At 38.9% G+C, this 13,777-nt stretch overlaps 1 protein-coding gene across 1 annotated transcript in view; it reads left to right on the plus strand.

Annotated features, from left to right (window-relative positions):
• Positions 1-13,777, plus strand: part of INTS9 (integrator complex subunit 9) — a 173,545-nt gene that overhangs the window by 117,203 nt on the left and 42,565 nt on the right. The window contains exon 11 of the mRNA XM_007938721.1: positions 7,880-8,051. Coding sequence (XP_007936912.1) covers positions 7,880-8,051 — 172 coding nt within the window. The remainder of the gene's footprint in view (positions 1-7,879; positions 8,052-13,777) is intronic.

Raw genomic sequence — 13,777 nt, forward strand, 5'->3', positions numbered from 1 at the left:
TGGGTCGGGTCTGACTTGAGGGCATATAACAACAACAACAACAGTGTTCCATCTGTTGATGATTCTTGCCAAAATAAATTATTACTGTGGTGATTAATAATGCCTATCATTATTTATTTTGATTCTCAAGTTATCCCAACTTGGCTTTTTGTCATGTCTCCATCAAACATGGAAATAAATAACAATAGTAATGAATGAACCCATTGAATAAAATAGAAACCTGAGTTCATAGTAGCAGTTTTCCAGTGACTGTCATGATATGGGTTGAACAAGTGGATGAATATGAAGTTCTGAAAAAGGACAGTTGTGGTGGACAAGCAGAGGTAGAGGAAGTTACTGAATTATTTCTCGGGTGAGAAATCAATAACTGGATATGAGGACAGAGAGAGAGAAGAGTGCAAATGTGAGGGTGAGGGTGCTTCACAGACCCAGATGGGCAGAATTTGGCCTTGTTAATTGAGTAAACTTAAACTGCAGGGAATCTGTGAGATGGAAGAGGCTAAGGGTGCTGCACATGGATGGGTCGGGGGAAAGTCTAGTACTGGAGCAGCAGAGGGCTTGGGGATCGAGGGAGAAGGGAAGAACACCTAGTACGGATGGAAGTTCCAAGGTATGAGCTCTTTCTAGAGGTGTGTTGCGGCGAATATGGCAAGAGTGGGGAACTCAGTGGCTGGATTGCTCTCTGGCATGTGCACAGAGGTTTGCTGAGGGACAGCAAATGCATGTTGGAAGCCCCAGAGCACCGAATGCTAGTCATTGTGGGTGAGTATTACCACCAGCCTAGCTGAGCACAGACTCTTGGCCGGTTCCAGCTTTGCTCTTCTTCTGCACTCCCGCATGCCTGCCAATCCAGCAGTGGTGTGAGCCTCTCAGACTCAGAAGAAGGAAGAGGCCATCCACTTCTCAGAGAATTGGCCAGGGAAAACCTTATGAATAGCAGAGAAACACTGTCTGATACATTACTGAATAAGTTTATGAATAGCCTTAAAACATTGTCCAATACAGTACTGAAAGTTGAGCCCCTCAGGTTGGAAGGCACTCAAGATACGACTGGGAAAGAGCTGCCTCATCAGAGTAGAAATGACCTTATTCATATGAATAAAGTAAAGCTTTCAGGACTTATATTTGCTGACATGGCATGACTCAAACTGAGGAGAAACAGCTGCAAACATCCATTAATAATTGGAACATGGAATATATGAAGTATGAATCTAGGAAAATTGAAAGTTCAAAAAGGAAATGAAACGCATGGAGATTGATATCCTAGGCATTAGTGAGCTGAAATGGACCGGTTTTGGCCATTTTGAATCAGACAACCATATGATCTGCTATGCTGGGAATGATAAATTGAAGAGGAATGGAGTGGCATTCATAAGCACAAAGAATATTTCAAGATCTATCCTGAAGTACAATGCTATCAGTGATAATATCCATATGCCTACAGGGAAAGCCAGTTAATACTACTATTATTCAAATTTACGCACCAAACACTAAAGCCAAAAATGAGGAAATTGAAGATTTTTACCAACTTATGCAGTCTGAAATTGACTGAACATGCAATCAAAATGTGCTGATTATCACTGGTGATTGGAATGCAAAAGTTGGAAACAAAGAAGAATCACCGGTAGTCGGAAAATTTGGCCTTGTTGGTAGAAATAATGCTGGAGATTGCATGATAGAATTTTGCAAGAGCAACAACTTATTCATTGCAAATACCTTTTTTCAATAACACAAACAGCATCTATACACAAGGACTTCACCAGATGGATTGCACAGGAATCAGATCTACTACATCTGTGCCAAGAGACAATGAAGAACCTCAGTATCTTCAGCCAAAACAACGCTAGGAGCTGATTGTGGAACAGACTATCTATTGCTCATATGCAAGTTCAAGGTGAAGTTGAAGACAATTAAAACAAGTCCAGGAGAGCCAAAATATGACCATGATTATATCCCTCCTGAATTTAGAGACCATCTAAAGAAAAGATTTGATGCATTGAACACTAATTTGGTTTTTGGTCAAAAAACAAAGGAATTGTGGGATGACATCAAGCACATCATTCATCAAGAAGGCAAAAGATCATTAAAAAGACAAGAAAGTAAGAAAAGAAACAAAATGGAGGTCAGAAGAGACTCTGAGCAGAGAGTAGCTAAGGCAAATAGAAGAAATGACAAGATAAAAGAACTGAACAGAAGATTTCAAAGAGCAGCTCAAGAAGACTAAGTCAGTTATTATAAAGAAATGTGCACAGACCTGGAGTTAGAAAACCAGAAGGGAAGAACACACACAGCATTTCTCAAGCTGAAAGAACTGAAGAAAAAATTTAAGCCTTGAGTTGCAGTATTGAAAGATCCTATGGGCAAAAATTGAATGATGCAGGAAACATCAAAAGAAGATGGAAGGAATACACAGTCACTGTACCAAAAAGAATGGTTGATGCTCTTCTGTTTCAGGAAGTAGCATATGATCAAGAACCAATTGTACTGAAGGAAGAAGTCAAAGCTGCACTGAAGGAAGTGGCAAAAAACAGGGCTTCAGGAATTGACAGAATACCCATTGAGATGTTTCAACAAACAGATGCAGTGCTGGGGGCACTCACTTGGCTATGCCGATTTGGAAGACAGCTACCTGGCCAACTGACTGGAAGAGATCCATATTTGTACCCATTCCAAAGAAAGGTGATCCCACAGAATGTGGAAATTATCAAACAGTATCATTAATATTGCACGCAAGTAAAAATCTTACTGAAGATAATTCAAAAATAGTTGCAGCAGTATATTGACAGAGAACTTCCAGGAATGCAAGCTAGATTCAGAAGAGGATGTGGAATGAGGGATATCATAGCTGATGTCAGATGGATCTTGGCTCAGAGGAAAGAATACCAGAAAGATGTTTACTTGTACTATTGACTATGCAAAAACATTTGATTGTGTGGATCATAACAAATTATGGATAACATTGAGAAGAATGGGAATTCCAGAACACTTAATTGTACTCATAAGGAACCTGTACATAGACACTGCATGGTTTAAAATCAAGAAGGGAGAGTGTTGGGGTTGTATCCTTTCACCATACTTATTCAATTTCTACACTGAGCAAATAACCCGAGAAGCTGAACTATATGAAGAAGAACGTGGCATCAAGATTGGAGGAAGACTCATTAACAACCTGCAATACACTGATGGCACAACTTTGCTTGCCTAGAGTGAGGATGACTTGAAGCATTTACTGATGAAGATTGAAGAATACACTCTGCAGTATAGATTACACCTCAATGTAAAGAAAATAAAATCCTCACAACTGGACCAATAAGTTGGATCACAATACATGGAGAAAAGATTGACGTTGTCAAAGACTTCATATTACTTGGATCTACAATCAGTGCCAATGGAAGCAGCAATCAAGATATCAGACGACATATAGCACTGGCCAAATTGGCTACAAAAGACTTCTTTCAGGTGCTGAAGAACAAAGATGTCTCCTTGAGGAATAAGGTGTGCCTGACACAAGCCATGGTATATTCAGTCCCCTCATATGCATGTGAGAGCTGGACAATGAATAAGGAAGACTGAAGAAGAGTCAATGCTTTTGAGTTGTGATGCTGGCAAAGAACATCGAAAGAACCATGGACTGCCAGAAGAACTTACCAATCTGTCCTAGATGAAGTACAAACAGAATGCTCCTGGAAGCGAGAATGGCCAGACTTCATCTTACCTACTTTGGTCATGTCAAAAGAGGCCATTACCTGGAGAAGGATATCATGTTTGGTAAAGTGGAAGGTCAACAAAAGAGGCCCTCAACAAGATGGAGTGACACAGTGGCTACAACAGTGGGCTCAGGTATAGCTGGCATTGTGGAGCTGGCACAGGACAGGGCAGTGTTTCATTCTGCTAACATAGTGTTGCTATGAGTTGCAGACTAGTCGACAGCACCTAAGAACAAGTTTGTAGTGATATAAATAAGTAGAAACCTAGAACACCAAATAATTAACATAGGAAGGATAATGGGATTACTTAATTACCATTTGGGAATCATCACAGTAATAATTTATTCTGGCAAGAATCATCAACAGATGCTAAAACTAGTTTGTATATGACAATTTTATGAAGAACTAGACATTTGCATAGTTTCAAAATGTGCCCCCACTAAATTCTGATTAATTATAAAGGGAAAAATAATAACTTTAGTTTGGAGAAAGTGTCCATGAATGCCATAATCATGTGGTCAACATTAACATCACCCATAATTGGTCAAAAATACATTATGTGCATCATATATGTATGAATCATTGACTAAAGTAGCATAATTTCTGGAATATTTCTGCCAAAAGTGCATTACTTGGATCTAAGCATAAGAAACCAGCAATCAAACCCAAATTGAAAGACATTTTACAAAATAACTGGCCTGTACTCTTCAAATATGTCAAAGACACAGGAACTGGGGCTGACTGAGGACTACTCAGAGAATAAAGAGCTATAACAAGTAGATACACCACGTGATCAGCGACTGAATCTAGGAAGAGAATACCCTTTCTTTTGCTGTTTTGTCATTTGTTGAGACAGTTGGTAAAAATTAAATGGGGCCTGTAATTTAGATGGCAGTATTCCATCAGTGGCAGTTTCCTGATTGTGATAGTTACTGTATAACAGAATGCACTATTGTATAATACATTTATATTAACTGTGACCATCTCACATTTCTTTCACAGTAAAATCTGTTCCTCAGGTAGGCCTGAGGGACTGTTTTCTTTTAGAGCATATGTGTGCCAATCCACATGTGTAGGGTTTTAGTAGGTTTCTTCACTTTATAATTAACTATTTAATGCATACCATAAGTTGCAGCAAAACAAAAACCCACTGCCATAGAGTCAATTCCAACTCATAGCAACCTCCATTGGATTTCCAAAGCAGTAAATCTTTACGGAAGTAGATTGCCTATCTTCCTTCCCCAGAGTAGCATGCGGGTTTGAACCACCAACCTTCTGGTAAATGCCTTAGGCACTGTGCCACCAGAGATCCTTAAAGTGCAACATATTTCCTGCTAGTTATTTTAAATTTGATTGATCGCTTCCTGCTCCAAAGGATAGATACGTGTTGTTGTTGTTAACTTTTCATTGTGATTTGGGAGAAAGTTTACAGAGCACATTCATTTTCCATTCAACATTTCATACACATTTTGTTATGTGACATTGATTATAGTCCTCACAGTATAACAGCTCTTTTCCCACTTCCTCTTTGTATTCTTCTTTCCTATGTATGTCTGCTTTCTCCCTGCAGAAATGCTGCCCTTCTGATCTCCCATGGTTGATTGTTCTAAGGAGTGCACTTCCTTGGCGTAACTGTTCATCTTGTAGGCATGTCTGTTGTTTGACTGAAGGTTAAGCCATGGGAGTGAGTTCAATTCCAGGTCCAAAGGGTGACTAGGGGCCATGGTCTTGGGAGTTTCACCAGTCTCTACTAGAACAGTAAGCCTGGTCTTTTTTGTGATTTTGAGTTTTATTCCACATTTTTCTCCCACTCCATTAAGGGTCTCCAATTTCAATCCCTTTCTGAATGGTTGGCAGTGATTTCTGGGCAGCTTCTAGTTCTTCTAGTCTCAAGGTCATGTAGGCTGAGGTTCCCATGGTCCACTAGTTCCTTGGACTGGTTGTTTCCATGTGTCTTTGATCTTTTCCACTCTTCTTTGGTCTGGATGAGGAGAGACCAGTTGTTGCATCTTAGATGATCACTCACAAGCTGTTAAGACCCCAGTCATTCCTCACCAAGGTAGGAGGTAGAACAGTGTTTTTGTGTAGTATGCCAATTGAGCTTGATGAAGTACAGGTGTTTTATGAACCAGGATGCTAAGTGGAATATTTCGAGGCAGTTACACTGTAAATACTATTACAGCAGCCAAGATTCTCCTAGAGTTTGAAATTCATTACCATCCTGAAATTCAGGCTAGAAGTATGATAATGTCAGAAAATTCAGTGTGATAAAACATTTTATGGTGCACTTTGCCATTGAAAGTCTATTTTCATCTCCCCTAATCATTATCAGCCTTGATTAAGAGCTTGTTTTCATAAGTAAGGCCTGGTTATCTGATTGCGAAAGATCACAGCCTTAAAAACCCTATGGAACAATGCTGCTCTGCACACATGGATGAGGTCACCATGAGTTGGAGTTGACTTGATGCCAAGTCACGCCACCACCAGAGTTTTTTCCAAGAGTGTTACCAAGGTCTTACCACATGTATGTTGCAAATGACCTTTGTTCCATTTACAATTAGGAACATGGAAAGACCATAGTTGCATGATCAGGGTTCTTGAAACACATTATCGTCAGGAAATGGTGACATTGACCCTTGGTATTGTTACTAGTGCCCATGAGAAAATATGGTTCAGGTTTTAGTACTGATTTAAAAAAAAAAAAAAAATCCAATACAGATTTCTTACCTGACAGCTTTATTTTGTTATAAGATCTGGACCTTAAATCAGTGCACTGGTGATTCTATATAGTTAAAGCTAGAAAGGTAGATCCAACATGCAAAATGATGAATTTACCTCAGTTACTATGCATTGATCAGTAGAACTGCAGAAACTCTAGATAATGACTAAAAAGTGACTTAAGTGTGCAAAGACCTGCTATATTTAGAATCCCATTCATCTCCTTGACATCTGTGGGTACAGTAGACTTAGTCCTTTACATAGCCACTCTCACTGAACTGGAACAAGTAATGATTTTGTCCACATAGATTATAAAAAGAATGTCAGTTTTATTTTTAAATGACTTGGAAGGAAAGTGGGAATCGATGTTTGCTCCATCTCTATTCTCCATATCCCAACCAAGCACATGACACCTGATTAAGATCTGTAAGGTAGTGTTGTGGTCTTGTTGATAAAAGGAAGCCTCTCTAAATTAAAGGAGAAATCTTCAAAGTCAAAACAGCTTTACATTTGATGACTGTTCCATTTTGGACACATCCTCACCAGGGGGTGGCTTCAGTTTGAATAGATAATGCTCCCTCTTATGCATTATGGGCTACTAAGGGATTAAGCAGTGTCATAGACCATTTCTTTATCTATTAAACAGCCTCTCAGGCAATTCTTTCTTTGTCCTATTTGATAATGAAGTTCTGTGAATCCTGGATGTTTGTCACCTGATGCTAGAGTCAGGTAGTGGGGGTAAGGGCAAGGCAGCAGGCAGAAACCCAGGCAGAGTTCCTGAGCAGTATTGTAAGATGTCTATGGCTATCGCAGTATATGGTGTTACATTGGTGTGGGCCTCAAATTATCAGAAAGAACATTATCAAGTGTTGTGCTGAAGAAAACATTTTTTTGGTTCAAAGTATAGATTTTTGAGACAAGTTTCAGGCTGCACATGGCCTGCTTCTTAATATGGCTCCCTGGTGTCATGTCTCCCAAATTTCAGAAAGCCGGTTAACTCTTTGCCTTTATTGAGATGCTGCAGTAACATATAGTTACAAAGCTATAACTTCTCAAGAAGAGTTCCAGGACTGGTAAACAATTTTTCTCATGTTATGTATGTGTTTACTGTTATCAGAACTTAATGTTTCACAGCCAGTAACTTCAAATGGTAACTTTTAGTGAGGACTCTGAGGCAGGGGCTCTAAGTGTGAGGAGGCTATAACAGAGAGTTAGACTAAATCAAGCCATGACAACCTGAACAAAAGTTTCCACTGAAGCATGTTAATACTACCAAAAGGACTTGCCGATCTATTCAGAGTCACATATGTTTTAAAAAAAAAATAGTTGGTCTTTACCTACTTTTAATAAGGTTTGTTTGTGTTTTAATTGCATTCTGCAATCTTCTCATGCTTTGGATCTTCTTCAGCCTAAGCAGGCTAACGTCTCTTTGTGTATATTTTTATATGTTCTAGCTCATTCAGACCAATAAACTGAAGCACTACCCCAGCATCCATGGAGACTTCAGCAACGATTTCAGACAGCCATGTGTGGTGTTCACTGGGCACCCTTCCCTCCGGTTTGGGGATGTGGTCCACTTCATGGAGCTCTGGGGAAAGTCTAGTCTCAACACTGTTATATTCACAGGTAAATAAAGAAAACACACAGACAAAACCATGTAATACCCACTTATTTTACAATAAGGCATAAATGTGGACATTATTCTATTGTAAATATCAAAGAAAAAAGAAACTACAAGGGAAACAGTAAACCTGTAAAAAAGTGAAAAGCAAAAAGGCAAAGTGTGCTTTTATGTCTATTCTTTTAGACTGGTCCCCTAAGACAATTCTGCTTTTTGAATTGAACTCCTTTTTGATAGATTTTGTAAACTGTGTCAAGAACAAGCAACCAGTCTTGTTTCACCCTTGAGGAATTACCTGCTGAGATATGTCTTTCTCCTTTCATTATACTTTCTCTCTGGCTTGCCATTTTCCTTCTGGAGATTAACCCCTTAGGGAAAAGCAGATCCCTTAATAAGGTTAAGTAGAAGTTTTACTCAGATAATCACTATTTTATTTGTATCAATTTCAGGTTTTTAGGCAGCCTTAGGTTTGGGAAATCTCATGGACTATGGAGGAAAAAAAAAACCTTGATTTGAAATCTGGCCCAGCTTCCTAATTATATAACTTAAATCATGCTACATCACTTCTCTGAACCTCTGTGAGCCTCACTCTCCTCATGGTAAAGTGGGATTGTTTATAGCTTTCTCCTTAGGTTGTGCTGGAAATTTCATGAAATATGATATGAAAGCACTTGGAACAGTGTCTGGCATGTAAAGGTTGCTGAGAAAGTATGGTTACCTTCTCCTTTATAGCTTTCTAATTACTTTGAAAAATTTAGTAAAGGGTTTAGTTATGTCAGAAGCATCCAGGACAGGGTCACTTAGGACCTTCTCTGTGCTCAGCCTTAGTTATTAACTTGTGAGGAGTGTCAACACCCTTTGGCCAAAGACCACCAGAAACACACTTGTTTTCATAGAGAGTTGGATTTATTGATGTGTTTCAGCAAGGGAGAACACACACCATGGGGAGCCCCACAACATCTCAGGGTGTTAAAAAGAACTTATTCTGAACTTTGGGGTAGTGTTGGGTGATTGGGGGGTAGATTCAAGGCTGTGGGGCATTGCTGTGGATGGATGCTTTCAGATAGCAGGAATAATTTTATGATTGCATAGCTTAATGATTATTATCTAGAGGGCAAGAAGAATGGAGCAAGACTAAAGTTATAGTTGGTCAAATACATGAGAAATGTTCACAATCATTAGCCATTAGAGAGCTGCAAATCAGAACAATAATGAGGTTTCATCTTACTCCAGCAGCAATAGCAAAGTTCAACAAAACAGAAAATAACAAAATGCTGGTGAGGATGTAGAAAGATTGGGATTCTCTTACACTGCTGGTGGGACTGTAAAATGGTATAACCACTGTGGAAAACAGTATGACCCTTCTTAAAAAGTTGGAAATGAAAATACTGTATGATCCATCAGTCCCACTCAAAAAAACCAAACTCACTACTATTGAGTCAATTCCAACTCATAGCAACCCCCACTGGGTTTCCAAAGTGGTAAACCTTTATAGAAGTAGATTGCCCTGTCTTCCTTCCACGAGTGGCTGGTGGGTTTGAACCACTAACCTTCTGGTTAGCAGTTAAATGCACTGTACCACCAGAGCTCCTTAGCAATCCCAGTACTAGGTGTATATCCTAAAGAAGTGAAAGCCGAGACACAAACAGATACATGCACACCCTTGTTCATTTGCAGCACTATTCACTTTAGCAAAGAGATAGAAACAGACAGCCTAAGTGTCCATCAGAGGAGGAATGGATAACCAAACTGGTACATACATACAATGGAATACCATGCAACATTAAAGAATAATGATGAATCTGTAAAATACTTCATAATGTAGACAAACTTGGTGGATATAATGCTAAGTGAAATAGTCAATCACAGGACAACTACTGTATAAGTTCACTATTATAAAAAATCAAGGAAAGGTTTACAACACAGAAGGAAACATTCTTTGTTGTTTACTAGTGATGGGAGGTGTGGTGAGGGAAAATTGCTAGCTAAATAAGAGACACATACTGATTTGGGTGAAGGGAAAGGTAGTATACCAAAAGTGGATGACCAGCACATGTCAGTAAGGAAAAGGAAGACACGGAGAGATGCACAAGAGTTGCAGACAACAAAGGTAAATATTTTTATGTACACAATGCTGCATTATCAGTAATAACAAACTTTAAGAGTGGATACATAGGTAGATAGGCAAGCTGATATACCCATGACCATTTACAGGTTTGGCAAATGATGTTTTTATATATGTATTTGTATGTGCTATAAAAATGTCCATATAGAGAAAACAAGGGCTAAGTTATGACAACTTCTTAGCCACAGCAAGCACCTGGAGGGAGTGAGTTGCTGGGCCTGCAGGCTCGGGACTGTGGTCTCGCGGGACATCAAGATCAGTTGTCATAAGATAGTACACATAAACATTATACATCCTACTTCAGTGACTAGCAAATCAGATCTTGAAAGCTTGTGAGTGATCATCTAAGGTGCAACCATTGGTTTGTCCTGTCCAGAGCAAAGAAGAGTGAAGAAGATCAAAGACACATGGAAACAATTAGTTCGAGAGATTAATAGGGCATGGAAATCTCAGCCTGCACAAGCCTGAGACCAGAAGAACTAGATGGTGCCTAGTTCCCACTACCAACCTCTCTGAAAGGGATCACATTAGAAGGTCTTGAATAGAGTGAGAGAAAAATGTGGAACAAAACTCAAAATCCTAAAAAAGATATAAACCAGCGAAACTCTTGACACTATGGCTCTTAGTCATCCTTAGGCCTGGAGTTGAACTTACTCCTGTGGGTTAACTTTCAGCCAAACAATAGACAGGACTATGAGGTAAACATTTACACCTAGGAGGTGTGCTCCTTAGAACAATCAACCATGGACAATTAGAAGAGCAGTATTTGCACAGGGAGATAGCTCAGGGGGCAGGAATGCATAGGAAAGAAGGACACGGGGAAAAGGTAACCACAGAGAGGAAGTGGAAAGAGAGCTGTTACATTCTGGTATTGCAGTCAGTATCACAAAACAAAATGTGTGTGAACTGTTGAATGGAAAACGAATGCGCTCTATAAACTTTCACCCAAATCAAAATACAAAGTTTTGAGAAAAAGATGAACCAATAAATAAATAAAGCTATAGTTGCTAAAGTAATAGTGTCTCTAACATTAGCCAGGATGGGAGATATTTGATCATTTTATGGTTTGGGCAGTATTCATATTGTTACGTTCAGAGATGATTACAGAGTGGTCTTGTTTTTATCTTGATCTCTTATGGTCCCATAGTGTCCCTGTCTGATGTAGGTACCTTTAAGACTGCTTATGTTTCACAGGACACTCAGACCTGGGTGCCTGCCTAGCTCATCTCCAAGGCCCAGCTAAAAGGGCCAGAAGAGCTCCTCACTGTTCCAAGCTGCTTTTCCCTTTCTTGGGCCCCCTTTTTGTGGCCAAAGCAGATTAATTCAGGCCATAAGATATAGACTAATGTTCTCCAGAACTTCACCACTGCTGAGATTTAGCTGATCAGGAGGTTTTCCAGGGAACATTGTAGTCAGACTGAGGGTAGTCTCTTTTGCTCCTTTTGGTGAGTTGCTGACTTGACATGGTCACAGCATTTACATAGGTACAATCAGAAGTATTCAATGTAAATTGTCCTTTAGAAATCAAGTGTTAGGTGATTGTCCATGACTATTCTAGACAATGGATTTATATTCAGACTGCCTTGTTAGGCTTCCAGAGCAGAACTTGTGTCATTTATGATGTCTGCTAGTTTAGTGGGAATTGTAGCTCTCACAGGACAGGTGAAAAGGGAGTAAATCAGCCCTCCTGAGGAGCCTGTGCTTGCCCCATTTTGGAGGTTTCTGGTTATTCTTTTCAGGGAAACATGATCTATTGAAGAGTGGTAATTTAAGCATCAAAAAGTTCTATGAATTATCCCAAATACACAGGATAAGTTAGTGTGTGCACATGTGGGCCAGTACTGCTAACAATGTTGTTTGCATTTTGTCAGAGGTTTTTTGTTGTTTTTGTTTATAAATACGTCCATAAGAAGTGATGTACTAGGCTGTATTGGAAAATGTCATTTATCACATCAAGAGTGAACTTGTTTTTGGCTTAAGGTGGACAGCTTCCTTGAGTGGAGTTGAATAGTTCTTCTGCCAGGCAGACTGGAGTGGCTCCCGAGAGAACACACTCACTTTACGGCCAGGATAGTGCCCATTCATGATATGCTCAGGTTTGCTGATAGGGTACCATGATCTCAGCAGAATCATTTTGTTGACCTGGGATCAAAGTCCTCTTTTTTTCCTTCTAGGTGCATTCTATCCGGTAGATATCCAAGATGTTGCTTTGTCTGACACCTGGTATTAACTCTGAGCCCTTGATTAAAGTGACCTGTGCCAGGTTTCCCCACTATAAAGCCACTGTTTTTCTCTTTGTGTTTAATAATTAACTTTTTGAGGGACACTGAGACTGTCTATATCTTGTTCTCCACCCAATTTTTATCTAAATTTTTTAGCATACATTGATAAGATTCTGGTCTGAGTAAGTTATTACTATGATATTGCCAAATGGTGATTTAACATTTGTTAGCTGGAATTCTTTCTCTTTTTTTTTTTTTTTTTTTAATGTATTTTATTGAAATATAACTTATGTACAATGAAATACACAAAACTAAAGTGACATGGCTCATTTTTTTGTTTGTTTGTTTTTTTGCAGTGTTCCTTCCCCTCCCCTCCACCTCTGGTAACCAACAAAGAAAGTTTCCTTCCATATGTAAACCTTTCCTTGACTTTTTACGATAATGAATTAATACTGTATTTGTCCTTCTGACTATTTCACTAAGCATAATGTCCTCCAAGTCCATCCATGTTATGTGGTGTTTTGCATATTCTATGTTACTCTTTAGGGTTGCATAGTATTTCATTATGTGTATGTACCATAGTTTGGTTATCCATTCTTCTGTTGATGGGCACGTAGATTGTTTCCATCTTTTTGCTGTTGTAAATAGTGCTGCGGTGAACATGGGTGTGCATATATCTGTTTTTTTCCTGGATCTGACTTCTTTAGGATATATACCGAGTAATGGGATTGCTGGGTCAAATGGTATTTCTAATTCCAGCTTTTTAAGGAATCACCATACTGTTTTCCACAGTGGTTGTATCATTTTACAGTCCCACCAGCAGTGTATAAGTGTCCCAATCTCTACATCCTCACCAACATTTGTTATTTTCTGTCTTGTTAATCTTTGCCACTAGTGCTGGGGTGAGATGGTATCTCGTTGTTTTGATTTGTATCTCTCTGATGGCTAATGATCATGAACATTTCTTCATGTGTTTGCTGGCCGCCTGAATATCCTCTTTGGTGAAGTGTCTATTCATGTCTTCTGCCCATTTTTAAATTGGATTGTTAATCTTTTTGTTGTTGAGATGTTGGAGTTTTCTATAAATTTTAGAGATAAATCTCTTGTCAGATATGTAATTATTGACAAGTATGATTTTGTTGCTGTCACTTTGTTATGTGCTTTTTTGTGGTTTTGATTTCTTTGTTCCGTATCGTTTTCTGTGCTGAGCTCATTTTGTTTATGAATCATGTTATCACTTCCTTCATTGCTATTGTTTTAGTATTTGCTAAATATTTGTGCTGGTCCTCTTTTTTATTTTGATGTGAAAGTTTCTCATTTTTCTTTGAGGTTACCCTGTGATTTATAATTTTCTCCCCAAATTTAGAACAGTCTATTCTATCTT

Source organism: Orycteropus afer, unplaced genomic scaffold, assembly GCF_000298275.1.
Source record: "Orycteropus afer afer isolate SDZICR_OR568_19922 unplaced genomic scaffold, OryAfe1.0 scaffold00053, whole genome shotgun sequence".
In the NCBI taxonomy this organism is placed as follows: Eukaryota; Metazoa; Chordata; class Mammalia; order Tubulidentata; family Orycteropodidae; genus Orycteropus; species Orycteropus afer.